This window comes from Spermophilus citellus (assembly GCF_964194105.1).
Source record: "Spermophilus citellus genome assembly, chromosome: 6".
Lineage (NCBI taxonomy): Eukaryota > Metazoa > Chordata > Mammalia > Rodentia > Sciuridae > Spermophilus > Spermophilus citellus.
This window is the reverse complement of record NC_138187.1, coordinates 28085970-28097114: the sequence shown is the minus strand read 5'-3', so window position 1 is coordinate 28097114 and position 11145 is coordinate 28085970. Positions and strand designations below refer to the sequence as shown.

The following is an 11145-nucleotide window of genomic DNA, read 5'->3' as shown; positions in this document are numbered from 1 at the left end:
GCAAGTGGACATGATAGGATTTATTCCCATTTTACAGATGAAAAAACAAACCCAGAGGTCAAGTGATCTACCTGCTTCAGGCCCCAGCAGAAACGGGAACTGAAGACTTCTGACTTCAGTAACTCAACATTCTACGGTCACTTCCTCTTGGATGTACTATGGGAGTAATGCCAGAGCTGCTTCTCAAAACAGGTGTGCAAAGAGTTTTTTAGTCTCAATCTTCTGGCAGTCAAAAGTAAATATTCACCAGCCCCATGTGCACAGTATTATGAGTCAGAAGTCTGTTATCAAGAACATAAAACCATACAAGTGCAAGAACGAGAATATACCAAGGTGTCCACCCACCAATTGCCCCTATTTTGAGTGCAACATTTATTGAAGGCTTACTTAGTCCTAGCTACTGTGCTCAGGACCCAGAACAAAGAAGACAGACAAGGATTTTGTCCCTGTGCAGTTCACACTGCAGTGGGTCCTACAGTCCACACGCTGACGAGAGACAAGTGGCCTGCATCCGGTCACCTCAGTGTTTTGTGTGGTCCATACAGTTCTTAATTTTCGTGTTTTTATTTTTTAGTACATTGCCAGAGCCTAGCTTCTCTGAAACAGGCAACGTGTGCTAGATCCTTCAACAATAATAGGTAGTAGTCACCTGCTGCCCCACAACCAGGGCGTATGCCCTCAGCTCCCTGCAGACTCCACCATTTCCTATCGTCTCAAACCCAGAGGACTGGCCTCAGACACTGACATGTTGGTTATTTGACATCCAAAAGAACTGAAATGGAAACCCCTGAAGCAAACAAATATCCAAACAAGATAATTTCAGATAGCATCAAGTAACAGAGAACAAAGAAACTAAGCTAAAGTGACGGATGTGATATGATTGGTGGAAAGGGCTACTTCAGATGGGGTGGTCAGGGAGGGGGATTCTCTGGGAGGCAAAAGAAACCAAGAACTGAATTATGACAATTCCTGCCAACAGGAAAGAAAGACGCTTCCACACAGAGGGACCAGCACAGGCAGGAAGCGCCGGCCACTATAGACAGTTCAGCTCATTCAAGAACAGCAAGACCAGGTGGCTGAGAGCGGTAAAGAAAGATCACAGAGAAGGAAGGGGCCAGGTCATATGGCTTCGTGGTGAGAATTTTAGGATTTTGTTCAAAAAGCAAGGGGAAGCTTTTGAAGGGTTTTAACTAGGGAGTAAGGTGGTCTGCTTTACATTTTCAGAAGATCACTCTGCTGGGTAGAAAGGTGACTGAGGCAACAGAGGAAGCAGGGAACCCAACTGGGAAACCAATTGCAAGCTGTACTATGAGGTCCAATAGGTGACAGTGGCTAGGACCAGGATGGTAACAGAAAAGATGGAGAGAGGCAGCAGACTGAGCATGTCAAGGAACTTCCTTAAGGGTGGATGGAGCAGTAGGGGTGGGAGGTAGTAATGAAAAGGGAGCAGTCAAGGGCAATTTCGAGGTTGTGACCTGTTCTAACATCTGGAGAACACTGGGACCACGGGACGCCCTGGTTTTCGAGATCAAGACTGATTCTGGATGAAGACATTGTGCCTAGATTCCTAATCTCCCTCACTTCCCATATGCAAGCAGTCCTTATGCCCCCAGATTCAAACTTTGAAAGACCCAATTTCTTATCAATCTATCCATTCACCCTCATACCAGTCACCTCTGTCATAGCTCAGTTCTCTCTCTCTCTCTCGCCTTGACTTTTACAACAGTCTACTGTAGCCATGAATTAAAAAGCAGCTCTTATAGACATGTCTCTTAGTTCCCTGACTTCAGTCATATTTATCCTCCGTACCTAGCCGGGCTGGCCAGAGGAAGCACTCAAACATGTGATGATCTGAAAAGAGGTCTCCTCAGACAGGATGTGACTTCTCCAGAGTGGCACGTCCCCGCCCAGGATCAGACCGCTCTTCCACACAACATGAAACTGAACCAGACTCCAAACGTATGACCAAGTCCCGTAAAACTTTGCTACACAGGAATGTTTCTAATTTGGTTTCAAACCACACTCTTTTGAGTTCCACTTTTACTGAACAGTTAATGACATCGGACAATATTATTCTTTTTTACTTTTCTTCCAAATGTAGGGAACTTATACTTCCTTAGCCTCATGTTTGCAAGGAGGCAACAGAGAGCATTACTCTGCATTTTACAAATAAGAAAACCAAAGCCCAGAAAGCAGCACCTTCATTACTTCTCGATGGAGCTGGTAACCTGGCCCAGGTGAAGGCTCATCTTCCTGGGGCTCAGAACACAGCTCAGCTCACCCCATAATAGTGCTGCAACATTCCTGGGGTTCATCTCTACATTTACAAACTTCCTGGGTGTCAGAGTATGCTGTCACAAGGTCAAAGACCACTCTCCTCAGTGCTGGGTGAAGAGAGATTCCACCCCTTGGGCCTGGGAGAAAGAAAAGCACCTTGCTCTTCAGTCCAGAAGTCAAAACCAGTAAGAAGAGAGAGAGATCCAAGTGGACAAGAGCAGTTTCAATGGGAAAAAGAGGGGCCGCCAGCAAGAACACCAAGACCTCCTTTGGAGGGTTTCCACCCAGGAGCACCTGGGAATCAAAGTGGAAGTAGTGGGGAAGCCGGCCAGACCCTTCCTGAGCCAGTCACTTCTTCAGGGCTCCCAGGCTCCTCAGGGCCTCCTGGGCCTGGGTTAGCTGCTGCTGCAGCCTCTGGCGAGTGCTCTCGGTGGAGGCCCGCTTCAGGAGGCCCTGCATCTCCTCCACCACTGCTCGGTGGCCAGGGGTATTGTGGAAAAGCCGCACTGCCCGATCCCCACAGGAGGCCAGAAAGCGGCCAGTGATGTCGAAGGATAAGTCCGTGATACACTCCCCATGGACCTGCTCAAAGCATTCCTCCTTCTCGCCCCGCCGGGTATTGTAGAGATGAATACTAGTGCCGCTGGCCAAGGCCAAGACGTGGGTGTCAGGGGAGAGAGCCAGGCGGCACTGCATGGTGCTAGCCTCTTCAAAGCGTCCTGTCCTCAGCAGGTAGGGATCCTGCTGCTTCTTGTATTCCACATCTGTATCCCACAATTTCCATGTACCATCCTTGGAGACAGAGGCCATCCTGTAACATGGGAAATCCCAGCTTGAGCCCCAGCTCCCTCTGGCAGGGAGGCCCCTGGGAAGCCAGAGGGACCTCAGCTAGGAAGGCAAGTCTGCTTTCCCTTCAGAGCCAGAGCTCAGGCAGGTGGGAGGGCTTGCTTTGGCTGCCAGGAGCCACTGCTAAGACACCACTGAGGGCACATTCACTCACTCACCTCCGCGAGTCATTGGAGAAAGCGAAGGAGTGGACAGCTGCAGTGTGGCCCTTCAGTTCAAAGGCTCGCACGACCTCCTGGAAGTCCCCCTTCTTTCCAAAGCAGACTTCCCAGACCTTCACATCTGGGGTGAAACCACATGTGGCCACAAACCTGCCACACAACCCAGGTTCCTTTGAAACAATTTTATAGGCACCTTGTTCCTGCAAACCCCTTACACAGCTTTTCTGAGGATACTTTTAAATTTTTCTGTGGTGCTGGGGATGGAACCCAGGGCCTGTGCATGCTGGACAAGCCCTCTACACCCCCGCCTAGGCACAAATAACTTTTTTTGTACTGGAAACTGAATCCCGGGGCACTTAACCACTGAGCCATATGCTACTCTTTTAAAAATATTTTTAAATTTAGAGACAGAGTCTCACTGAGTTGCTTAAAGCCTCGCTAAGTTGCTGAGGCTGGCTTTGAACTTGAGATCCCTCTGCCTCAGCTTCCCAAGCCACTGAGTACAGCAGCATCTTAAAAAACAAAAAACAAAAAACAAAAAACAAAAAACAGGAACAATTTACCACTGAGCTACATGCACAGCCCTCTTCATTTTTTACTGAGACGGAGTTTCACCAAGTTGCTTAGGGCCTCGCTAAATTGCTGAGGCTGGCCTTGAACTTGTGAACCTGTCTCAGCCTCCTCAGTCACTGTCATTTCAGGCATGCACCACTGCACACAGCACAAAGTACCTTTTAAAAGTGCTTTTCTGGATGATTTTGGCCAAATTAGATGGCTTGCATGTACTAATGTATACCAACAAATTCCACCATTATGTATAATTATAATGCACCAACAAAAAAAATTTTTTTTTAAAAAGTGTTTTTGTATACATGACTTCAATTTATCCTCACAGCTTGCTTTAAGATATGTAGAGCCCTCACTCTGCCCTTTAAACTCAAGAGATGAAGAAACACAAATTAAGGACAGTGGTGGCTTACATGAAATCTCATATACCACGGCAACATTGGGAGAGCTGAGACTTGCACCCAGAGTTCCGACTCCTCCCTGTATGCTCTCCCCCCACCACAAAGCCACCTCTCTGTGTTGTGCCTGACTTGTCTCAACCTCTCCCACCCAGATGACTTGGCCCTTCCCAGGCTCACCTGCTGCAAGGGGATATAGCAGCATAGGTATTGTTCATCTGGTTGGTGTTGATGGTAGACAGAACCTGACCTTTCAGATTCCAGATGAGGACAGTTGTGTCACTGGAGGCTGTCATGATGAACTTCCCTGAGGGGGAGGGGAATGACATGAGCTGAAGTCAATGATCTGATCCAACTGTCATTCTCGAAGAGACATTTTAAAAGCCTCTGCTGCCCAAAGCATCAATGTTCCCCTCCCAGGCCAAGGGTGGCCACAGGCAAGACCTGTACAGCTCTTCCCTGCCCCCTTGCTGTGACTCTCAGGACTAAAGGGGAGCACAGAACCTGGCTGCTTGGAGTCAGAGCTCCTTGGTCACACTGAGACTGACAAAACTCCCAGGCAGCATTAAGTCATTCAGCAAATGTAACTGTGGACATTTTAGTTTTTCATGCCTTGGGTAAGTTCCACCTCTGAACGCCTTTTACCTGTGTCAGCAATGCCAATGTTGATGACAGGTGCCTTGTGCTTTTTAGGGAAGTCCTCTGGGGTGGCTGTGAAGGTAAATCCCCCATCTTCTCTCTTGGTCATCTTAAAGACACGGAGAGTGTCCCCATTGGCCAGCCAAACAATGAAGGCTCTAGAGACAGATAACACATAAGTCTCTCCCTCATCTAGACCCAGAAGCCTATGTGTTCCAGGCCCTGGGGAAACTCAAGATCTCCCCTCGTGCCTTGTAAGTCTAGCCTTATAATGTAACCCCTGTTTCAAAATCTCAAGCCAGACATGGTGGTACAACACCAGTATTCCCAGCAACATGGGAGGCTGAGACCAACCTCAGCAACCCAGCAAGGCCTATGGACTTAGTAAGAGACTGTCTTGAAATAAAAAAAAGAAAGGCTGGGAATGTGACTCAGTGGTAAGTGCCCCTTAATTGCCAGTACAAAAAAAAAAAAAGACAACAACGACAAAAACTCTTCAAAAGCTGGCCATGGTGGCAAAACCTATAATTCCAGCTACTTGGGAGGCTGAAGGAGGAAGATCTCAAGCTTAAGACCAGCCTGGGCAACTTTGCAAGACCTAATATCAAAACAAATAAATAAAAGGGTTGGGAACGTAGCTTGGTGGAAGAGCACGCCAAATTCAATCCCCAGTACAGGAATATCACTGCTTTGGCTTCCTTTAATTTCTCTGAGAGCTTCCAAGACTCAACTAGAAGCCAGGTTTTGGCATTTGCTGGATGGAATTATTTTCCCTACTCTGCTTCCAAGCTATGTAACAACATAGCCCTCCAGGAAGCCCAGGCAGTGCCCAAACTATCTGGATGCTCTCTTTCTGCCACCCCACGGAGACCTTTCACTACTCCCACCAGATATGGGAAAGCTATAAACCTGGGGTGAGGCTTCTACAAGCAAACCTGAGGTCCCATCCTGTCCCACCTGCAGTCAGGGCTGAAGCGCACCAAGGTGGCGTGATCCAGCTCCACGTTGGCTCTCATGCTGCGGTGCTCCCGCTGGAGGAAGTCCTTGGTGCTCCAGATGCGGACTGTGCGATCATCTGCACAGGTGGCCAGATACTTGCCATTGCTGCTAAAGTCCATGCAAGATATGTTTCCGCTGTGGCTCTAGGGGACGGGTTGGAGTAAGTGTGAATGGGAGCCTCCCAGAGGAACAAGGAAGTAGGTTAGGACCTGGAGCCATGACTATGGACCCCTATTGCTGAAATAAGAAAGGCTAAGATGAGACATGCTCAATGACTTTTCAGAGGCAGAGAGGCCTGCAATGCGCATTGATCAGTACAAAGGAAAAAGTCTGCAAGGGTCTGAGTCTTTTTTTTTTTTTTTAAGTATTTTCATTTTATTTATTTATTTATTTTTTAATATTTATTTTTCAGTTCTCGGCAGACACAACATCTTTGTATGTGGTGCTGAGGATCGAACCCGGGCCGCACGCATGCCAGGCAAGCGCGCTACCGCTTGAGCCACATCCCCAGCCCAAGGGTCTGAGTCTTCGTGTGTGGGCACTATGTGGGCACCCATGAGTACTCATGTACCTTCAGCGCTGCAGCCAGGAGACGGTGAGTGAAGCTATGTTGTTGAGGCTTCTCCTTGCGAATCCGCTGACTCTGTTTCTGCTTCTTGGATCCTGACTTCTTGGTTCCATTTGCTTTCTGGCCTATAAGGAAGGCTCAAGTCATCATTCACTCATCTGTAAGCACTTACTAACTACCTACAACTGACTAGGCACTAAGAAGAGCAGCAAGAGAGGACCAGATATGGCTCTTGTCCTCAAGAAGAGAGAAATATTATATGTGAAACGGGCAAAAACAAAGGCTTTGGAATAAGACCTGGGTGTGGATTCTGTGTCTACTACTGAGTGACCTTGAGAAGGCTACTTGCTTTTAGTTCATAGAGCACCTCAGTGCAAATTAGAAAAGGCACCAAGGCACCCTCTCTGGGCTGAAATAGCTGAGTGGGCTCATAGCACAGCCAGTGTAGTGTGGATTCTTGGCCAGATATACAGGAAATAATGTGCACAACCAAATCTGGAGGCTTGAATCTTGGATAAGTGACTTAACTGATCTGGGCTTAAAGCGAGACTAGGAGAACTGGATGACAAGCCAAGAGCACCCAACACATGCATTAAAGACCCAAGGAAATCTCAGAAAGAACTCAGAAAGAGTAACATGTTTTAAGCATCTATCTACCCTGTGCCAGGAATGGTGCCAGTCAGTTTTACATAATATGTTACAGAATCAGGCTAGGCACAAAGCTGGCATGTGCTAGATGGTGGCAGATGTCCCCCCATTCCTACAGGAAACATACCTCCTAAGCCTTGCACACAAAGATGGTCACAATCTGGCTCTGCTTACCTTTCCAGCCTTGTCTAATAAACCCCACCTGACCTTTGAGCACAACAAATGCTGTTTTGGAATTCACTGCCTTTATGAGTTTTGCCATTGGAAGGAATGTCTGCCATTCTTAGCCTCCTGGCAAACTCTTCCTACACAACTATCCTTCAGAACCCTACACCACTGGCTGGGGCTGTAGCTCAGTTGCAGAGTGCTTGCCTTGAGCTCCATCCCAGCATCAAAAGAGATAACAAAAGAACCTCTAGCCCTCTCCTGGGTTTCCTACTCGCTGCGAAGATTTCATTGACTACCACCCCCTCCAGAAAAGCAGGGCTGGCCATTCTCCCTCTTCTTTTTTTTTTCTGTTTTCCAGTACTGACCTCTTCTGTGGCATTTATTACACAATTTTTTCCGCGTGCATTCTTAGGGTATTTATATTTACATTTTAGATGTACATTTTTAGATGCACTTTTTTTTTTTTTAATTTTGAGACAGGGCCTCGCTGAGTTGCTTAGGGCCTCGCCAAACTGCTGAGGCTAGCCTTAAACTTGCGATCCTCCTGCTTCAGCCTCCCAAGTCGCTGGGATTGCAGGAGTGCGCCACCGCGCCGGACTGGATACAATTCCTTACTGGACTCATTAAAGGAAAAGATCCCAAAGTCTACCAGCCCGATCCACGTTGCCGTAGGTCGCAAAACTAATAAAGAGTGCTTAAGAACGAACGCCCGTTCTCCGTTTTTTTTTCCCCCCAGCACAGCACGTTCCGGAGTTTGCAGCTCTCCTGGCGACCCGGGCGACCAAAGCAGCGTGGCCTTGTCCTGCCAGAGGGCCGCGGCACAGGGCCCTGGTCCCAACAAGCCCTGCCCTGGGGTGCGGCCGGCCCGCCAACGCGGCGCCCGGCCTCTGGGAGGAGGCTCACTTCACCACGGGAGAAACTGAGGCCTAGGATCCCCGGCCTGCGCCGGTCCAAGCCGCCGGCCGCCCCACGCGGACACCCGGTACGCGGCCCCTCCCCGCCAGGCCCTACTTACGGACCGGCCGGCCGCCCCTCTCCTCCTCGGCACGCAGCCACCCCCGTGCTACCGCCGCCGTGGCCATCAGGGCCAGCAGTCCGACCAACAGGGACAGCCCCATCAGCTCCGGCATCTGAGGCAGCTCCATGTCGCCCGCACGCTGCCACCTCAGCCGCCGACTACGCTGGCGCCCGCACGTCTCCGCGCACGCGGGGGCGGGGCCTGGCCGTTAGCGTGCCTCGAGGGGAGGGGCCTGGCGGTTGGCGGTTCCCGGAGGGGCGGGGCCTGCCCGTTGAAAGCTTTTGAGGGGCGGGGTCTGGCCGTTGGAGGACCTGGAGCCCCTTCCTCCAGGCGGTTGGAGGGCACCTCGAGGGGCGTGGCCTATTTATTAGCGCGCCCAATCGAAGGGCGGGGCCTGGCCTTGGGCGCTTCTTGAGAGGCGGTGCCAGATGTGGGCGTGTCCTGAGGGCGGACCCTGGTGATCCGCGGGCGTCGGGCTACGGAGGTCGTGCAGATGCTGAGGGTGCAGGTAGTGAGATCTGCAGGTCCTCGTCATTCCTGTCTTGAGTAACTTGCTGATAACAGTTTATTAAAGGCTTATTCTGACCTTGCCACACTGGATCCTTTCAAGGAAGCAGAGCAGGGGCTTTATTCGCATTTGACTCGTGGGAGAGTCTTCTTTGCAACAAGTGAAAATTAGATGGGCTCTTGCTGTTACTGAAGGGGCAGAAGGGTAGTCCTGGCATCGGAGCGGGGAGCATCCTAGCAAAAACCTGAAGAACAGGGATGTTGTAGAGAGGCAGGGCATGAACACGATAAAAAGATGGCAGACAAGGTCCGAAAGTCTGCAAGGCCTCAACTGCCAGCTCCATCCAGCATGTGGGGTCACAGGAGGCAGTGGGGCAAAATCCATGTCTGGATTCTCTGGATGTGTAAAGACAAAAAGACAGAAACCCGGAAGTAGCTGCAAGGATATGAGGAGTTGAAAAGAGCCTGGGCTGGGGATGGCCTGGGGAGGGGAAAGGAAGTTGAAAAGCAGATTTTATTTTATTTTATTTTATTTTTTAAAGAGAGAGTGAGAGAGGGGAGAGAGAGAGAGAGAATGAGAATTTTTAATATTTATTTTTTAGTTCTCAGCGAACACAACATCTTTGTTGGTATGTGGTGCTGAGGATCGAACCCGGGCCGCACGCATGCCAGGCGAGGGCGCTACCGCTTGAGCCACATCCCCAGCCCCAGATTTTATTTTTTACAGTGTTGGGGATTGAACCCAGGGCCTCACATATGCTAGACAAGCACTGAGCACCCCCAGCCTCTGAAAGCTTCTTAATCAAAATATAATAATAATAATTATTATTATTTTTATTTTTATTTATTTATTTATTTATTTTGAGAGGGGAATAATTATTATTATTATAGAATCAACAGGTAGTTGAAAAAATGAAGAGGTCCCAAGGACATTTCCACTCAGTTTCATCCAATAGTAACATTTCACAAAACTGTAGTAGAAGATCACAACCAGGAACTTGACACTGATACAATAATCTACAGAGGTTTTTTTCAGATTTTGCCAAAAAGGACAAAAAAGATTGAGAGAATTTGGATTAGACCTGCATGGCTGGAAAGGGGATATTCCCAGTATGGTCATACTCCTTGGACTCCCAGCCCCACAGCCCAGAGCAAATCGAAGTACCAGGATCAGTATTCCAGCTTCTAATATTTCCATCTCCACCAGGGAGCTGCCTTTCCTCACCGTCCAAGCCCTGCAGCTTTAATTTATAAGGACCCTCTAAGGAGACAGGTTACCACAGGCTGACTAACAGACACAGCCGCAGTCTCGCAGTCTCGGGTGAGGAAACAGATCCAGTCAGAAGGCAAATGGAGCAGCTTCATTTCCTTCCCTTTTGTCCTTTGCAGGGAACTGACATTGACTCAGTTGTGGGCAGTGGGAAGTGCCAGGAGACGGGTGTTCAGAGCCTCCTGGGGCTTTTCCTCCCTGACTTGCTATTTAGAAGTGTAGGCATGGCCATGAACCACCATCTTTCGCCACCATCTAGAGGCCAAGCTTTTACTTTTAAGAGCATATTGCATGGGACATTTATTGATCCAGCAGTTTTGGGTTTCTTTAATCCCACGTTGTCTCCACTGATTAGGAGACAGACTATATGAAGTCGGGTGATGTTCCCAAGGTGGCACAAGTAGGGAGAGAACCTGGGGACTTGTTGCAATTCATGAATATGGGACAAAGAAAAGCAAGAGCAGCCCTCTTTGTACAGCTCAGGCAAGGCTACAAAATCCGTTCACAGCAGTGGCTTTTAAGACAGGTGATGTCAGAGCTGTGGATGTAGCTCAGTGCTAGAGTGCATGTCTGGCATGCATGAATCCCTCCCTGGGTTTGATACCCAGTACTACCCCCCCCAAAAAAATAGGTGATGTTATGAAATAATTTAGTTTTAATCAGACTCAGGAAAAAAATAACAGGATCAGGTCAAGTAACTTGCCCCAGATCAACAAAGAAGCAGGGAGAGAATCCCGAGTCAGACCTAGTTCTGCTGTGCTCCAAGATCCACACTCCTCCCATGAAGCCTTGTGCTAACCCTCATGTGCTGTAGCCCATTTGGAAGCCAAGATCAAAGTCAGGCAGGACATAGACACAAAGTAGGATTTGGGGGAGCTAGGTGGATCAGGGAGAGGATGCCAAGGACAGGGGGCCTTGGCTGACCTGTACAGTCAAGCTGTAACTTCAAGTGTCAGCATATGGAGCGTTGAGGCAGAGGGAGGGAGGGAATTCTGGGTAGGGAAGGAGTCTCAGCCTGCCTCCCTTGTGGGAGGATAATGCCTTGTGAGGGCAAAGTAGGATGCTGCAGCCCAAGACCC

At 49.1% G+C, this 11145-nt stretch overlaps 1 protein-coding gene across 2 annotated transcripts; it reads right to left on the bottom strand.

The window, feature by feature from the left end:
- Window positions 1-9281, bottom strand: TBL2 (transducin beta like 2). 2 transcript variants are annotated; one of them, XM_081298427.1, is made up of 7 exons: window positions 8287-9281; window positions 6459-6580; window positions 5846-6030; window positions 4895-5046; window positions 4430-4556; window positions 3282-3434; window positions 1-3088 (listed from the first exon to the last, which is right to left on the bottom strand). In XM_081298427.1, the coding sequence occupies exons 1-7, from the start codon at window positions 8414-8416 to the stop codon at window positions 2626-2628; spliced, it is 1332 nt and encodes a 443-aa protein (XP_081154553.1). In that variant the 5' UTR covers window positions 8417-9281; the 3' UTR covers window positions 1-2625. The 2 variants fall into 2 exon arrangements, with proteins under 2 accessions (XP_081154553.1, XP_081154554.1); XM_081298428.1 differs by lacking the exons at window positions 6459-6580; window positions 8287-9281 and having other exon boundaries at window positions 5869-6007.
- Window positions 9282-11145: the final 1864 nt, after the last annotated feature.